Source organism: Chaetodon trifascialis, chromosome 14 (genome assembly GCF_039877785.1).
Source record: "Chaetodon trifascialis isolate fChaTrf1 chromosome 14, fChaTrf1.hap1, whole genome shotgun sequence".
NCBI lineage: Eukaryota > Metazoa > Chordata > Actinopteri > Chaetodontiformes > Chaetodontidae > Chaetodon > Chaetodon trifascialis.
The window spans coordinates 6,672,397-6,690,521 of NC_092069.1; the positions used below are offsets into that span (position 1 = coordinate 6,672,397).

At 43.3% G+C, this 18,125-nt stretch overlaps 1 protein-coding gene across 1 annotated transcript; it reads left to right on the forward strand.

The window, feature by feature from the left end:
• The first annotated feature begins 720 nt into the window (after positions 1-720).
• LOC139341948 (uncharacterized) lies at positions 721-17,606 on the forward strand. Its single transcript, XM_070978696.1, has 5 exons — positions 721-1,341; positions 8,355-8,436; positions 8,634-9,148; positions 13,035-13,088; positions 16,285-17,606. The coding sequence occupies exons 1-5, from the start codon at positions 1,273-1,275 to the stop codon at positions 16,408-16,410; spliced, it is 846 nt and encodes a 281-aa protein (XP_070834797.1). The 5' UTR covers positions 721-1,272; the 3' UTR covers positions 16,411-17,606.
• The last annotated feature ends 519 nt before the right edge of the window (positions 17,607-18,125 follow it).

An 18,125-nucleotide genomic window follows, 5' to 3' on the forward strand; every position in this document is an offset into this window, starting at 1 on the left:
AAGTGCAAATATAAGGTACTTGTACTGTATCCATGCAACTTGATACTTCTACTACAGTTAATGGGGAATATTGCAGTTTTGACTTCACATTATTTAGTTGACAGCGACAGTGATGTTACTTTAGAAATTAGGATTTTATGCACAAAGTATAGCTATGATGAAATTCTAAAATGAAATGTTAGATGTTACACAGCAATGCATTGGTGATAATAATCCAATAAAAAGATAGCATAGCACTACAGGCCATTTTCCTTCACTGAGTACTTTTTACGTTTTATACTTTCAGTACATTTCATTAATAGTATTAACATACTTTTACATTTTCATGTAAAATCATGTGAATCTGAATACTTTCCCATCACTGATGCCTTTATCCCAAGAGAATGTATATAGATTGAATAACATGGAGCTGGTGTCACCTTGTCAAAAGAATGGCCTGATATGTTTGCTTCTAAAGACTTACATGGTACTAATAGACCATGTGAGGCAATGCACCTGAACGACACACAGCCATCATTTCTGTTGTTAATTAGACCTACAATAACTGCAGCATAAGTAAGGATATTATTACCTTATTAGAAAATTGACATTTTTTTTTAGCGCCCATAAATTATTGTCCTGATATGAAAGGAAGTAAACAGACAAGATAATGTGGCTTTAACTCCCTCCTCCACGCGAGAAAAATATGACATCACTCATCAGCACGGCCAATCAGCGGGCAGTACGCTCAAGCCGGAGGAGCCCTCTGTGTGTTCGTGGAGCTGGCGTGCATTTGGTTGTGTGTATGTGTGTGAGTGTGCGTGTGTGCGTGTCTGAGTGCGAACAAGTTGATATTGTTTTTAATTTTCCGAACATTTTTGAATGAAGCTGTGGAAGTGAGCCGGGGCCGCGGCGAGTGAGCCGTCTCTCAGAGCCGCCCGACGAAAAGAAACAGACTTTTCCACAACAACGGAGACTCTAATGAAGTCGAAAATAACAAGTTTGCTGCGTACAGCCTCTGACAACAAGCCACATCTACGCAGTTTCACCAGTTTCGGTGTATCCGTCCTGTGACACCAGCAGCTAACTTGAAGCTAGAGAGTAACGTTTCGGCTGCTCACGCTGTTGTTGTTGTTTTTTTATTTCTTGTGGTCGGCTGTTCGCAGTCCAGTGTGCCTTCCTCTGTGTGAACTCGCTCATGTTAGCTAATGAAGTTGCCGTGAACGTCACATAAGACACAGTCATAGAAAACGTAATTGTAGGGGATAAGCCATAAGCTACGCAGAAAAAAAAATGCTAAAGACGCTGACGAAGAAGCTAAGGAGACATTCACTCAATGAGATACATCCTTTCCACCTGAAGGTAAGTTTGTGTTACTTCCTATAAGGATACTACATTATATCATGCACTCTTTAAAGACAGGTTGTAGTTGTAATGCTCTGAAATATTTATCGCAGAAGAAGAAATGTGTGTGAACAGCGTGGCTTTACTTTTGTCTTGTGACTTGTTCTCTTGGAGGCCAGTTAACTGCGCAGCTTAAACACTGAGGACTCACAGCCTGGAGCCCTGCCTGATATGGGTTATAGTGACTTCATTAACACTCTCCCTCTTTCTCTTTCTCTTTCTCTTTCACACACACTCATACACGCAGTTACACACCATGGCACAACATACTGCGCAGCTTCTCAGTGGAAATTACCAGCCTGTGTGTGTGTGCGTGTTGTTTGGACGTATTTTCTGCTTTCTAAGCACCTCAGCCCATTCATTACCATGTTAGAAGGAATTTACTCTTCCTGACTTACAGGAAGGAGCCAGATGTTTACAAGAAGAAACTGGAGATCCACACTGCTACACAAACACATCAGCAAACATGTGGCATGTCAACAAACTGTCCCACTCACAGATGGACACTCAGTGACTCATGAACTTGTAGTTCAGCCCTTTGTCATATGAGAAGGTGAATCAAGAGAGTAGTGTGTCCACACTGATTGTCCAGAGTTATTGTGTGACAGACAGGGTGATCTGTTTGAGGGTCACACTCAGGCCTGCGAAGCATGTCCAGGTTTGGCATCCACAGAGAATAAATCTGTAGGAAATAAGTGGAAATAGCTGCATGAGTAGATTAAACTAGGAAAACAAAACCACATCAGTGAAAACCTGACTGCGGCGAGCTATTATTGTCCCGACATCTACATCTTTACCCTTTTCCAATTTTCCACAACAGAATCCATGTAAGTGCTCCTCAATTGTTGCTGCCTGCTCAGTTTGCATAATGCCTCCTTTTGGTGAGTAGAGGGGTGAATTGTATCCTGCATGGGTCACTAATTCACTCCATCCACAACAATATTGTGCGTCACCCAACTGTATAGTCGCCTGGCAGCCATTTTGTGCCCCCGTTCAAAGGCCTGGCTGGGGATACAGAGGAAAGTGTGCCGTCCCTGTTACTTTTGTTTGTGTTTGCCACTTCGCTCAGTGGTGGGGGTCTCTCTGCTGGTTCGTGTGATGGGGAAAGCCAGTTGCGAGCAGTGACTAGACCTGTTGCTTACGTCCTAGCTTGACACACAAGATTTCTCCAAGCTAAGCCTTGTATTTCTGAACACGATACTCAGACTGTTAAGAAGGAATTCCCGTTGGAAACAACACTGATTTCTAATCAAAATATAAACTCATGACACACGCCTTTGTTCTTTCTGCCAAATACATTTGGCTAAGCTGTGGGTTTGTTTACAGCCGCCTGACTTGCTCATGTTTCTTCCCACATCTAATTCTTTGCTACGTCGTGGCATTCCCAAATCACTGCAATTACTTAAAGGACTTAGGTTTTGGGGGATCTCTGGGCAGAATATGGGGGAAATGGAATATAATAGTCATATGTATGTTTTCATTGGTGTTTAACAACCTGAAAGTAAGAATCGATGTGTTTTCGTTAAGCCCGTTACACTGAGTTGGACATTTTCTCCATATTCCTGTTCGGACTGTAGTGGTTTATGTTGGTAATTGTCATTTTTGTGCTGGTTTGTAGTGCGTAGGCTGTCACGTTTCTTGACCCCATGTCGTCCACGCTGTCTGCTGGGATGCAGCTTTCCCCACTCCCTCCTACTCTCGCTGCCCCTGCCAATCAGATCAGCAATCTTGAGTATCCACAGTTGGATATATGGTGGTGGAAAGATTGCCTTACCCTTCTTTAAAGGGGTGCACTGGGGATTCAGCAGTGCACTTACATAAAGTTGGGGAACTTGTGAGAGACGCCCTAAAACAGGAATGATTCAGACTGAGGCAGCACACACTGAGTTGATCAGACTGTAAGTCTCCAATACAGGTGCACCACCAAAAATGCTGGATCCCACATGCCCCATAACCCATTAACTCAATAGACTTTGTTAGACCCTGCCCACATCATGAATGCCCATGTCTTTCAAACTTCACACCTCCAGCTTGTAATGCAGGCTTTTTGTCATATATGACATCATCAGGGTTATTTTCCACAAAAAAAACATTTTGCAACTGTTTTTACAGGCTGAGTAATAAGCCTTGTACTCATGATGAGTAAACACATCTTCATGTGTTGAATCACTGCTGTGTCCCATTGAAATTAACTGCCAGTTATCTGATCAAAAGGTTCAAATTAGTAAGAAATATAGGTGTCGTTCTTCATGTGTATTTGCAGGTGTTCGGTTCTTGTGTGAGTGTCAGCAAATCAAGGGTGGTTTGTATAGCATTCTAAGCGTGTACCCACAGGAAGTAGTCTGCCATTGGTGCCCAGGTGTTCATGTTGTCATTATGGCTAAATACTGACATTCATTGTTTTAATAAAGACTGACAGGGCAGAAGCAGAAGGATTTGTTGCACCAGAGCTGTTTTCTATACTGTCACATGAATTTCCCATCTGGCGATCAATACAGGCTTATCTTATCTTTTTCACAAGTTACTCAGATAATATTTGAGTTTGAAGTCTGCAGCAGTGCCCACTGCATCGAGGGGTGAATAGCCATTTCAGGATAGTTGAGAAGAGGCTAATGTCTCTAAGGCCCTGTTTCGATACCTATCCCAGGATCTTACACTAATCAAGACTGCTTAATATGCACTATGCAGAAGATCCACTGGTGAAGGAAAAAGAATAACCATCTCTGACCCTGTCTTGTGTGTTTTCATGAGAGGGGGGATGGAGTGTGACAGTGTCCATGTCAATGTGGAGGGACAGAGCAAAGCTGATATGTGTGTGAACTGGGTGGTGTGTGTACGCTGTGACATTGCCATTGATCCAGATTAGCAAGCTGCTCAGTGAAGCAAGGCACTGACAAGGATTTCATTCTACTGTTCTTGACACACAAACACACAACTCTTTGTCTGTCTTTGCATGCATGCACAAAAGCACTTTTCTGTGCTTCGTTCATGCACTCTCACTTTCACCTTGCTTATCTGTCTCAGCTCTCTGTATGATACTAAGTAGTCTGCAATTACTGGAATAATTACAGTATGACTGAAACATGGATTAAAAAATTTTAAGCAAAATCTGGCTAAATTATTAGGCTGTACATTTTTTCTCAGTAAAAATTTCTGCATCTTTGCGGTCTTGTGGCACATTGGAGAAAATCTGCAAATTCATATAAACCTGCCAAATTATGAGAACTGTCTCGTCATTTTGTCTGCCTGTCACTTTTTTTAGAACCATAATTGCATTATTTTACATAAACACACTGTTCAGTCCTTGGGTCACATCTCTGACCTCTAAATGGACTTGTTCACTACTGCCAAACTGGGACAGTTGGACAACTCTGGACAAATCACAATTGCGAGGAAAGAGCTGGAAAGAGCCTCTTAGTCAGTGTGGTGCAGTGTTTCTCAGGTGTACTGCATGCCCATGTTGCTCTCTTGGCTGGTAGCAGTCCAAATCCTCACCTCAAACATCATTTGAATATTTGTCATGCAAAGTAGCTGTGGAGCCATATTTAGTAGTTGGATGAGACGCTGAAGAACACCACCAGTGATTGATTTGAAGTTAATGTTTGAAGGATGCAGAACATTTGCAGAAGTTCGTATTTTTCAAAGCTATTACGGAGATACTTGTTGTACACTAATGTGGAAGCAGTACTAGAGGGCCATTTAGCCTTTTAAATGTCATTTTCACACTTTTTCTCAGCTTAACACGTCTCCTTCACCACGGTTTGTTTTCACTGTGAATGCGATGCTAATGACTAATAAGCGTGTGGGGACGGGTGTGACTGTGGGTGGTCCTGATTGAACACGTCTTTGGGATGTGTTTGGTGTATAGATTATGGGATTCCTCCTTTGCATGTCGTTCCTTATGTTGTATCTTATATATGTTGCTTGTGCGTACTTCAGTTCACATGGGTCTGTTGCACTGGGTTGTGCATTTGCAGAAATGCTGTTTGTGTTGTGAGGTGCCAGCTTACAAATGTTTTGGAAAAACTTCTGGAAAGGCAGTATCGATGCTTAGCTGCAGGGATTATAGTACGAGGCAGCCTGTCCAGGTTGGAGTGGTGCAAACTGCAATCCAGGCTTAGCCAGAGCATTATACAGGAGCTGAAAGAAAGAATGAACAGCTGGAAGTGACGAGAGGAAATGCTTATCTTATAAAGTTGTATAATGCATTGTCGTCAAGTACATCAATACTTCTACATCCAGCTGCTAAACTCTTGTTTAACTTATGATGGTAAAATGCAGGCTACATGTGCATCAGTGTAGCTGCTGTGATTTACTTTTCAATACAGTATTTTTTGTGGATTATGAGGTGAAACGTAACAAAAACAGCTACTTACTATATTTTTGAGCTGGACTGATGATGCCTTAGTAGAGTATGATGATAAAACCCTGCTAGTGTTTTTCTTTTGGAAAACCCTTTTAATCCTGTCTAACCATAAACTGGACGTCAGGTATTTGTTGTAGCTAGCTATGCTGAAGCAATGATAATATCAGATGTGGCTCTAAATCACATGCAAACTTTTCTTGCTCTATCTCACACAGTCACACTGCATGAAATACACAAGGCATTTGTAAGAACAGTACCTTTCATTCCGATATCAGATAAGTTTCCACTGTCTTGATAACCTCCATGCTTGGCTGAGGGTTTAAAACAGAACTGGGAATGAAACTTATTCAAATACTTGCACATGCACACTCTCAGGTGAGATTTGCATGATTGAATTAGTTACGGTCGGTTGAAATATACCTGCTTTGCATAGTTATTTCTAAGATAGTTTGCGAGTGTTCGTGTTACAGTGATAACAGTGTGCCGGTAAATTAAGGAAGCCAGTGGAAGTGGGAGGCTGTTATGTCAGCCAGTAAAACACACCAAAGTTGTGTGTCATGGTTCAAAACATTGTACAATTCTGTTGATCATCAACAACAACCTCTGAGGTGATTTCCTCAGGGGAAGGAAAGGCCGATCCCTTACTGTCAGTTTATGTTTGCCTCCTGTTGCATGACGATGATTGCTCTGTGGAGAAACTTCAGACTTTGAGGTGAAAAAAGCACATCAGTTGAAGCTGCTGACTGTAGCGTTAAAGGGTAAAATATTTCTGGAAAATGATTAATCACCCTGATGATCTCACTGAGCGTGAATACAGTTTCAAATGTCTCAGACTAAACTCATGTCTCTTGTGAGTACAATGAAGACAGTAAGTTTATGAACCACCAGCATCACTTCATTCTTACTGTCCTGCAGCAGTAACTTTTAATAGGATTTCAGCTGTTTCATGGATGCTACCCAACAATAATTCACTGGAGTGTACAGTGTAGCTGAAGCCCTGAGCCAGCCACTTGCCAAAATACATTTCCTTCCCACAGTTATTCCTCAGAGTCATTTTCCTATGGAGTTCATGAAGTTATGCTGTTTAACTTGAGACTTCTCGAGAGCCAAGGGTTTTTTTTGTCTTGTACGCTGGCTCTGGGCCTTTGTGTCCCACAGTACTGAAAAGCAACAAGGCTGCACTCAGGCCTTATCCCAGTGTCTTCAACAACAGTGTCAGTACTGTGATCTTACCCTGAAGAATTAGGCTACACATATATCCTTTACTGTGCTATTTAATACCTTGAAATGTAGTATTTAGTACAACGCTGGGCCCCAAAACTGTATGGGAAAGCTATTTCCATTGTTTTGTTTAGCTTCTTGTGGTATATCTATTCTGATGTGAGAGCTCATGCCAAAGTATTCCATTTTTTTGTAGTAAAAAATCTTACAAACTGCATACTATGTTGAATATCTACTTAGACTACATACAACGGATCCTTTGAAAATCTCTGCTAATTGTGATGTCATTTTTTGGAAACTACAAACAGTATCTGAGCTACAGTGGAAGTTGTTATGACAGGAAATGTAAAAAAGCAAGATGCAGTTATGTGATGTAGCCTTTTGATTTATATTTCACCAAAATACACAGTGAACAGTGTGTGAAATTATACTTTGGAATTCACACTTAACATGAATTGAATACCGTTGGCCCTTATTGGGCTCAGAGGCCCTGGCTCCTTTCTCCCTTTTCCCTCTTTTTGAAGAGCTTCAGAAAGAAGAGGAGGTGTGAGTGTCTGTGCGAACATGCGTGTGTGTGTGTGTGTGTGTGTGTGTGTGTGTGTGTGTGTGTGTGTGTGTGTGTGTGTGTGTGTGTGTGTGTGTGTGTGTGTGTGTGTGTGTGTGTGTGTGTGTGTGTGTATTAGAGAGTGGAAGGAAGGACGCTGTGTATATTTGTGTGGATGTATGTTGTGAGCATACACACACTCGCACAAGCACAGATGGCAGCTGCTCAGCGAGGCCTCAGAGTGGTAATTACTGAGTGTGAAGCGCATTACTTAACTCTTAGCGTTGCAGTCTGCAGGGTATCTGTATTGTTGCTACTGGCGTAGACGAGGGATTGATTTTAAAGAGACAGACTGGTTCAGGCTGTGGGAGAAGAAAGTAGCCTGAACTTAGACACAGCTGTGACTCAACTACTCCTGCTGTCTGTTCGTCAAAATCACCAAACCACAATTAGTTTTAGAAAAATGTTTCCATTAGAAGCCTGTTAGAGGTTATGTCTGTGTTGCTGGTTAGCGTTCTGTTTTTGTGACCATCTAAGGAAATTGCAAAATAATGCTGGGCTCCGAATTAGGAATTGGTTCGCCCTGTTCTGGACTAAATCACTTGAATTGTTAAGGATTTGCTTTTGGATTATTTGAACTTTGCTTGTAATTGCTACTGAAAATTGAAATAATAATAATAATAATATAATAATAATTGATTCATGGGCAATTGTAGACTTCAGAAAAGAAACGCTGATATTTTTGGAATGTTCTTTACAAACTTTGTATCAGTGTTGACTGTTTGAGGTGTTACCATATGGTGTATTTGACTTACAGTATGAATTCAATCCCTTTTCCAGATTTCTTACCATGGCAATGGAGAGGGAGGGGAGAGTGATGACTCAGAGGGGGAAAACCAGGAGCTTGCACAGATTGACAGAGGTAAGTGCCCTCTGCAAATCAAGTCATTTTTGTTGCAAATAGATGATCGTCCCCATCACTTATTGATCCTCACACATTGCAATTAGATGTTTCAAGTCAACGACTAATATGCTTGAAAACAGGAGTATTTGCACTCTTCTACAACTGTGTCTACACCATTTCCTTTGAATTGATTTCTTGTTCATCAAATCCTCCAGAGAGACGGAGAAATTGTGCCCTCACCCCCTTGGCCACCAGCCAGCAGCACAACCAGGGTCCGCTTTCTCCAGCCCGGTTACGACGCCTCCGCCTCCTTTTAGATGCCAATCTGGATCGCCACTCTTCAGAGGAAGAACTCGAGCGCATTAGCTGTGGTGACAACAGGAAGTGGGTGTCTGCGCTTCCCCAGCGCCATAGCGATCACCACAGCAGCGCCTCCAGTGATGAGGAGGTGCGGGACCTCTGTGGCTGCGGGTCACCGGCTGCCTCTGCCAGGCCACTGGTTGAACCGGGCGCTTGCTTGGCTGCATCCCCCAGCCCCGTACTCTTCAGCTCCAGTCCACCACGTAGCCTCAAGCCACCCCCCATGCGCTTTCAGCTACAGGTGGTGCAGCCAGTGGCACGGCCCATCATTCTGACCCACTTTGACCAGTCAGCACCTTACAGAAAGTATCGGCACAGTTTCGGCGGGGAGCCGGGGAGGCCCAGTCTGGACCTGGAGAAAATGCAACAGGTTAGTAGTCCAAGCTGTAGTTTTAACACCTCATGTTTTTTACTAGCACTAACATGGCTAAAGTGTCGGCTTTGCAAGATATTTAATAGAGTAAAAGTCAGATTTCCACGACATTTGCTGAGTGCATTAAAACTATTATGGTCCCCACGACTGCGAAGGGTCTAGAAATGATCACAGAATAGTTTGTTCCATCCAACACTTCAGACGAGACGTGTAATGAACACTGCAGTGTGTAGCAACCACTAGCTTGGCTTAAGACATTTAGCCTTTTTTATTGATAACATATTATTACATATTAGTAACATATTAACTCAACAGCATGACAGGAGGAGGAAATATTCAGATGCTTTGATAAAGTAAATGTTGCAGTCCCACGTTGTAAAAATACTCTTTTACAAGTACAAATCCTACATGGAGAAGTTAAGTATTTCTCATTTGTAATTGAGTATTTCTCATTTGTAATTGAGTAGAAGTATAACATTGCATGAAACCGAAATATTCAAGTACAGGTACCTCAAAACTGTACTTTGGTACAGTACTTTAGTGAATGCATAGCTCCCTTCCACCACTCCAAAATGACCATGCAGATAAGTTATCAGAGCAATAAGTAACCGATGAATTATTCTCACCATAATTATTTACTATTGGATGATGCAGCTGCTTAATTAATTATTACTTAATTGATACGTGATAGCACTCACAGGTTGCCTTTCTAAAACCTATTTCACTTTTTTCTGAGGTTTATTTTTTAGCAATATCAATACAACTATTTGCTTTGATTCCATTTTTTTAGCTTGCCATTGTAACAATTCTGGTATTCTACTGAAATAAATTAAAAGTACCAAAGAGCAGATGAGCCCCCCCCCCCACCCCCGGGAACAACTCTGTTATGTCGGGCTGAGGATTTGGTCCAAAAATACAATAACGTCCCTGCAGTCTAACAGGCTACTCCACGCACATGGCCACACAAATGCGCACGCTCGCACAAGCAAACAAAGTCTTCCCTTTCCATAGCCGGACGCTCGCCACCACGGTGGTCTGGCTGGAGAGGGATGAAGGAGAGGGAGGCACGGACGGCAGATGTCCGCCCTCGATTCTCACAAAGGCTGGCAAGCGAGGGGAAATGATGGAGGGGTGGAGGCAGAAGGAGAGGATTAAATAAACAACAGAAAAACGACAGCCACTAATGAGTCATGGAGAAGCTGGTCCACTAATCATTAAAATCCAATAGACTTGTTGGCCCACACCATGGATGGGAAAGGGTGTGTGTGTGTGTGTGTGTGTGTGTGTGTGTGTGTGTGTGTGTGTGTGTGTGTGTGTGTGTGTGTGTGTGTGTGTGTGTGTGTGTGTGTGTTTGCAGGGAGAGAAACTGCAGGTTTCAGGGGTCCATATGTCCATGGGGTTTTTAGAGGGAAAGAACAGATGATGAGAGACAGCGGGCAGCAATGAGAGGGGTGAAGAGAAAAAAAAAGAGGAAGAGTGAGTGTGTTTGTGTGCGTGTGGGTGTGGGTGCTCGTGCGTGCATGCATGTGCATATGTGTGTGTGTGAGGGGTGGGGATGGGGGGGTGGTTTGGGGTGCTGGGGTACGCGTCTGTCATCCTGCCTGTCTTTTTGTGTCTGCATGTGTACATCTTCCTGTCTGTGAGTTTGTTGCTGTATCAGTGTGTGTGCGTTGCCACAGTGTGAGTGTGTCTGTATGTGTGAGAGTGTGTGCACACTCAGTCAAGTGGAATGGGAGGTGCTGCAGGAAATACAATAGGGGGCCTACAGAGGTAGCTAGCAGACGCAGCTCCAGTCTCCCATTAACCCTTTAGATGGACAACTTCCATTCACATCATCTGCCTCAACCCCTGCACCCTCCTCACGTCATGTCTTTCTCATACATAATAACATATAAATATAAAGATGTCAAAACCAATTGGATTCTGTGTTACTCGTGTGGAAGGTGGTCAAGCAGTTCATAACTGCTACCCAGAATGGATTGTCAAATGTTTTCCATACCATGCTCCTATACAAATTATTTTAGACCACAGACTCCCATTAGTTGAATTATTTCCTGTTGGAAGCTCATATGTGAAGGAGAGAGAAATACTTCTCAGGTTAAACTATTCCCTATATTTTTGGGAAAATGTTGAAACAGTGTCAAAGTTCAGTTGTTGTTCCCAAACTCCGATTTGGACACTACTGATCCAGGACTATCTAGGGCCAGTGAACAAACAAGGCTGCTGCTCCTCATTGTAACCAGCACGCCTTCATCATATGTTTATATGTTTGTCTCATCTTTTTATTAAAGGCAGGGTTGAAAGATCACAGGCTTGTCCATGTCCTATTGGTTAAATGGAGCAGTGCCTAGTGATTATCATGAAAGAACAGTTTGAGTGGCAGATGCTGGTCATTTGAGAAGTATGTTAGACCACTGCACACAAATGACCTCCCTCCTCTAAATATAATGAAAAATTCACACTGGTTGCTCAAAGTACCATAGCAGTATTTTACATGCTGTAGCTAATTTGCTAGTTTACCTTACTTCTAGCCACCTACTAGGGATAACTTTGCTTTTAAAAGTTTCCTATCTTCTCAACAGCCACTGGTTTCTATTCGCCTCATTGTAGTTTGAAAATGAACTAGGAGAGATTTAAAACTCTCTTGAGATAAGTCATCTGTCACACTGAACGTCATGCTCAGTCTTATTGTTGGCACTTCATGTTTTCAAAATAAGATCACAGTTAATCAGTAATAGATATATTATATAATAATATATAATGATATATAAAATACATGAACAGTGTTTAAACATGACATATTTATTCTTTACATTCTTTACAACCATCACACACACAGACAGAATATTTAATTTTATTCGGTCCTGACAACAGCAATCAGACAAAGCAGTTCACTAGGTGGCAAGTCATGACCTGTTGGACGTGTGTGTAGTTTAAGGGGTGTTGGTGGTGGATAGAATGATTCTGCTGTAGTCACATGGGTGGATGTCTGCGGTGAAAAGACAGTTGTGCATCTTCATAGTTTTGATATAATGCAGGCTCATTGAAGGTCTGTAGTAGATTGGCTAAAACATGTAGTTTATGGATATGCAAGTTTCTGGTCCTTCTTAAAGTGATCAAATTCTGACAATTGAACGAAACTGAGTCACTTCATCACACGTCTCTGCACTCAAAATATTTTTTCTTTGTTAACTTTTTTTGAGAAGCTGACTAAAATTTGCAGTTCTTGTTCGAGCAGCATGCACCCACATGGACTGCAGTGTCATTGATAACAAAAGATAAGGGCTGGCAGGAGGTGAGCATGAGGGCAAGTGCACACCAGCTCTCTCCCACATCACAGCAGCAGGAGTCTTGTGTTTCCATTCTTTCCTGTGCTCCCTTCCCCCTTAGAAGCTACCTCCTCGACTCGAGACAATTCGATGATTGTGTGGTCCCTCCACCCCCACTGTTTTTTTGAGAATAGTTGAGCTGGGTGGACATGGAGGGGAGTGGGAGACAGGATATTGCATAAGCTTCATTGACTGACTGTTTAGTTTAGTGAGACAGCTGGATTTGCCTCACTTCCTTGATCTTCCTGATTCACTGTTAATTGACTGCTGATTCACACTTCTTGTCACGTCAGATCTTGCTGTTTTAATATAAAGATTGCTGTTCTAATGCTCAATCAGAATCAACACTCACATGCTCATAACCGTAGCGTGACTTTATCCAGACATTGGTTGCTTTTTTGGCTGCAGCTCATGGAATCGTGGGAAACAAAATGTCCAGATTGCACAAGCAGACAACCTCTGCACAGTTTTTGGATTGTCATGGACGTACATAAAAGCTGCTGCAGACATTTTTTTCTTCCATAGCTGTCATTGTGAATTCTTGTTCTCCACAGAAAATGCTGCTGAAAAAGAACTGTGGAGGGAAAGCGCGGACTATAAAGATCCGGGTGAGTTCATTTTTACTCAACTTAGTTTCCCACGGTAAATAAACAAAACCCTTTATGGTCTGTTAAAAACCCTGTCATTTATGGTTGTCATAAAGGTAAGTTGTTCATACTGGTGCTATTAACCTGAATACACACACATATACATTTCCAGCCACAGCCTTTCCTTTAAAGTAGATCCATAATAGACAGTCCAGATCAGGGTGTCCATTACAGCCGTGATAAGGTTGCAAGGTTGCCCGGCCCCCGTGAACAGCCCGGCCTGTCTTGTCGCCTGCACCTTGATGTCCATCCAACTGCATACTGGGACAGCATCTGGCGACAGCGTTTGTTCCCATGCCCTGCTAGCAACGGAGCCATGAGACGTCTGAAAATCTGATCGCACTGTCAGATTCCTTTTCAAACAGCACTCAGCTAAGCACTGTTTACTGCTATGACTAGGACAAAGAAACGCAAAGAAAAATGTGCTCTTTTCTTTTTCAGGTTTGTTTGATCTCACTCGGCAACATGTAATAGCTGAGCTTTCCACTTGACCCATTAGTGGTCTTAGATGTGCACATTTCCCCCCTTAAATAGCTTATAGGTTAGGATAAAGGCATTTTCCCAAGATTGTCCCCAATGGTCTTCATATGAAGTGGTTTTCCAAGTACAGCCTCCAATAATCATCCACCAACTCAGCACTGCAACTGTGTATGGGTTGATTTTGTTTGTAGTGAGTAAGGGAAGCATGTTGGGCAGCGGACTGGAACAAGCCTGAGCATCTTGGCACAGAGCAGGGTACTCCAGAAGGATGCACAGTGTGGTGAGAAAAGTGACGTTATTATCACGTTGTGTGGGATAGTGTCAATGGAACCTTATCACACACTTGTTTATGTACACGCACACACTTATACCAACTGTAACAGCATCTAGGTCGCTCCAATCCTTCATATAGGTATGTATCATCAGTACAAATCTCAAAAAATAAATAAATAATGGAGGATGATCTTTGAGAGTGGCTTAGGAAGAACAAGCGAGTGGCGATGAGCGATGGAGCTGAGGAGGAGGAAGAGGAGGTGGAGTGTTGTGCGGTTCCCTTGTGGTGTATTTCCAGGGATGAAGTCACTTTCCATTTATAGCCCGGCCGGCTGCTATCTGTTTAGCTCCACTGATACATAGAGATATTGCTCATTATCCACCGTTCTCGCTGGCGTAGTTGGTAGTGTTGTTGTCCCTGTCAGTGACGTCTGTGGGCACTGGGTATATTCCAGTTCATAGATTCTTCTTGAAGTGAGTACACAGTGAGTTTTAGATTGATGAGCCATTTGGAGGCTTGTGTTGACTCTATCTACCCTTTGTGCCGCTATGTAGCATGATCCATCCCATCTCTCTCTCTCTTTTCTTGCTGCCACAGTACCTCTCTCTCCACATCCCTCTTTCCAGTTTTTTGTCTGTCAACCCTCGGCTTCCTGGCCAGGGTCCAGAAGAGACACTGGATCTGGATGGGGGCCCCGGCTTTGAGACTGGATTCAAACATGGGAGTTGTTAGAGAAGTTGAGGAGGTCGATGGCGGTGGTTGTGTGTGTGTGTGTTTTAAGGGGGGGTGGGGTCATGTGGAAGCAGTAGGAAAACACAGCTTTGGCCACTGCTGCTGAGGCCTTCCCCTCTAGGGGTTGGAGGTGAATAGGAGTGTGGGGTGATGAGAGCTTCCCAGGCTGCAGCAGGCAAGAGTGATGGCATCTGGTTTCAGCCACTGTAAAGAATGGGAGGAGAGGAAGATGAAGATTGATTGAAGAGAGGGGAATGGTGCAGATATGGAGAGCGGAGGGGAAAACTTAACTGCGGGAAAGTATGCTGCGTACCCCTTAGGTTTTTATTAACGAGACATGTTTACACAGTCACCTCATACGGAGGCTTTACTTCAGGGCCCCTGTGACCCCTCTGGGCCCCTGGTTCAATGCAGAATGTGGCCCATGCAGTACTCAATCCACGTAATTTCTTCTTCTTTAAACAGAGGGCTGGGAACACCGTGTTGAAAGGTTTCAAATGTGCAGATTGGTGCCGAAATGAATGATCAAAAGGACAGACACTTGGTCAAACTAGTGCAGCTCCAGGACATGTGACACATTACTGGTGTTTTAACTCAGCTTTCCATCCGCTGCTTTTCATGTCTGCACAAACAGAGTGCCTCGTACTTTTGGGACTTGTCCTTTGTTTGACCCCGCTGGGCCCTAAATGTCCGTCATACTGCAGATGTGACCACAGTACAAGTGTGTGTAGCCGTCCTGATGCATGATTCTCCCCCACAGTTGGGCTGACTTGCAGCTACCATATGGAGAAGATCTTAACACTGAACATCTGTCAAGTTTACTGTAACTTGTTCTTGGGCTGCGAACTGTTTTTCCACCTCTCACTTTTTGCCCGTTTGTATAAACATTGGTAGATAAAACAGCTCTGAGTGGTACTGGGAGTTGTTGCCATGTTACTGTGGCTCATTTGTCAGTACTGAATCCCTTAAGATGTTGGCTGAAGTCATAGCAACACCTGTATCCTCACATGCACTGTTAATGGGGCCTTATTTCATATGCACTGATGCCACTGGGTGCTTTACAGTAGCAGTGGGCACTTCCTCAGCATCTCAGTGGACTCCGACAGTTCCAGGGATGCATCTACCTCAGTTCTCACAGAGGTGTTTGGTGATGGTTGACATTGAGAACATACTGTAAAGCTCTCCGTATAAACACACACTCAGGTTTTTCCATGGGATCAGCTCCTCATTACAGCGAATCTGTCTCAGGGTCCTAATGTTTCTCAGTCCACCTTCTCACAAACTTCACTCCCCCTCAGCAGGCTCTGGAGAAAGTGCTGCCTCACTGCCAAGTCCAACAAAGTCATTTCCTGTCGTTTCCTGTAGGGAGGAAAATGACCAGGGCTAATTTTAGACCAGAGGGTTTGTAGAGCCACAACAAGCGAGGTTCTGCTCGGGAAAGGGGGGGGGCCTCTGAGAGTGGAAAAGCATTTATGTCACCCAGCCTGCAGTGTGAATCAGTGTGAAAATGTTCTAACGAGGCTTTCAGTCACTTTTCTCACAGCCATGCATTTATGCTGCACAAAGCAAAACACACTGTTGATGTGGACTGACATAATGTAACTGAACACCATGACTCATGGACAGCAGGTAACCTTTACCATGACCACTTGTCTCTCTCTGTCCCTTCAGAATTTGACTGGCAATCGTCCTCCGCCCAGGTACACCTACGATCCCTCCATCTTCGCCTTCCGCTCCTTGAGCACAGTGCCCCCCTCCTGCCCCCTGACTCCGTCCGAGGATCCTCCCTGCTCATAAGAAAAATTCACCCACCGCCAGATAATCCTCTCTCCCTCCTCTCTTCATCTTCATTCCCAGGCGGCTGCTTTTTTTTTTTTTTGTGGCTCCTGCACCGGGACCACAGAGTGACTGTTCTGAAACTGACCGCCAGAAAGACGTTTTGTTTGATGGGCGAACAATTGCACACTCAGGTAATTCCACCCTGTAACGCTGTCACTTTGATCACTGTTCTCCACGTGAAATCAACAGGAACATTTTGGAGACTCAAATGGCCTCAACACAACACTTCTAAGGATTCTTCAGGTTTCGCTTATGTATAGCTGTCTCTGAAAAGCTCCTGTGATTGGATGAGGACTGATCAAGAAGCAAACATGGACCGTGGACCAGAGGTGGTTTAAAGGGACAAGGCCAACCATTTTAAAGCCAGGATTTAGTTCTGGCTGGGATCAATATTCAAGGGAAATAATGCATGTAAGACAATCGAATGGTTCCAATGTTTCTTCCTTTGATGTCATTACTGGGCATCGTGTAAGGTTCTTGGTAACTTTATATACTACACATGGCGAGGTGAGTCATCTGATATCTTGTTATTGTTAAGATGAACGTAGACAGTGGTCACATTCGTCCGTCTGAAAAACTACTTCTTTGGATGTGTCATTGAATATGCAGGTCATGACGAGCTACAGCAAACATGTGCAGCATGTGTGTAGTGGAGTAGTCGACCTTTTGATGATGTACGTTTCTTAATGAATTTGTCACTTTTAGTCCAGGTCAAAGTTAAGTACTTGTATCCTCTTTCCTTGCATGAATTCCGCTTTGTTGCAGAAAGAGAGGTGTGTGGAAATAAGGAAGTGTGAGAATAGTTCGCTGCACATTTGGCAAGTGTAATTGGTGCTATGTTACGCATAGCCTACTTGTAGTGTGCCATTTTCTTTCCCAATATTGTACCTCATTACTTTCTAGGTAGAAGAGGACCACTGGTATATCTGAGACGTCCCAGTGTTTTCTAAAGATCTCTTAATGCCTTGAAATCACATTCCTGTCGTATCAAATGAAACTTGAGGTAGTCCTCGGCTCCCGAATCGAGCCGATCAATCGATTAAACACGTCACCACTGTAACTAAGATTTTGCCGAAGTGAATGTAACATTGTGACATGTTTTTGTCCACTGTTGCACAAAATGAGTCAATAAATGCCCTGTGGCCTCTTGTTTAGTAAGTGATTTTTATTTGGGTCGGTATGTAAAAATGTATATTGTTACACTCGTGGTTGCACCTATAAGACACTTTATGTTGGGTTGTCCTTTCAGTTTTCACACATCTGTATGTCACAAGATGCTTTACATACTTCAAAGCATTTTCCTCTCCTTGAAGCTCAGTTTTTACCTACTGTGTCTGAAAATCCCCCTTCCAATGCTGCATCTTTGAAGCTGTGCTAATCAATAGAGCCACTGCACTTCATCTGAGTGACAAAGTGCTTGTGTTCCATAATTGGACCCTCATGTTCAGTATGTATGAGAAGGATGTGCCAGGTGGAAGGACAGAGGACTCCTCTCATGTGTTCGGGAAGAATGCTTTCTATGGCTGATTAGTAGGTCACAGCACAGAACATCACAGCAAAGATCTACAGCCAAGACCACGAGCCTCTTTGTGCCAGATCATACCCTGAGAAACGCTCTTTGTGTTTGTGAGAAAGCATGAAAGAGAGGGAAAGAAACTCTGACGTCAGGACGG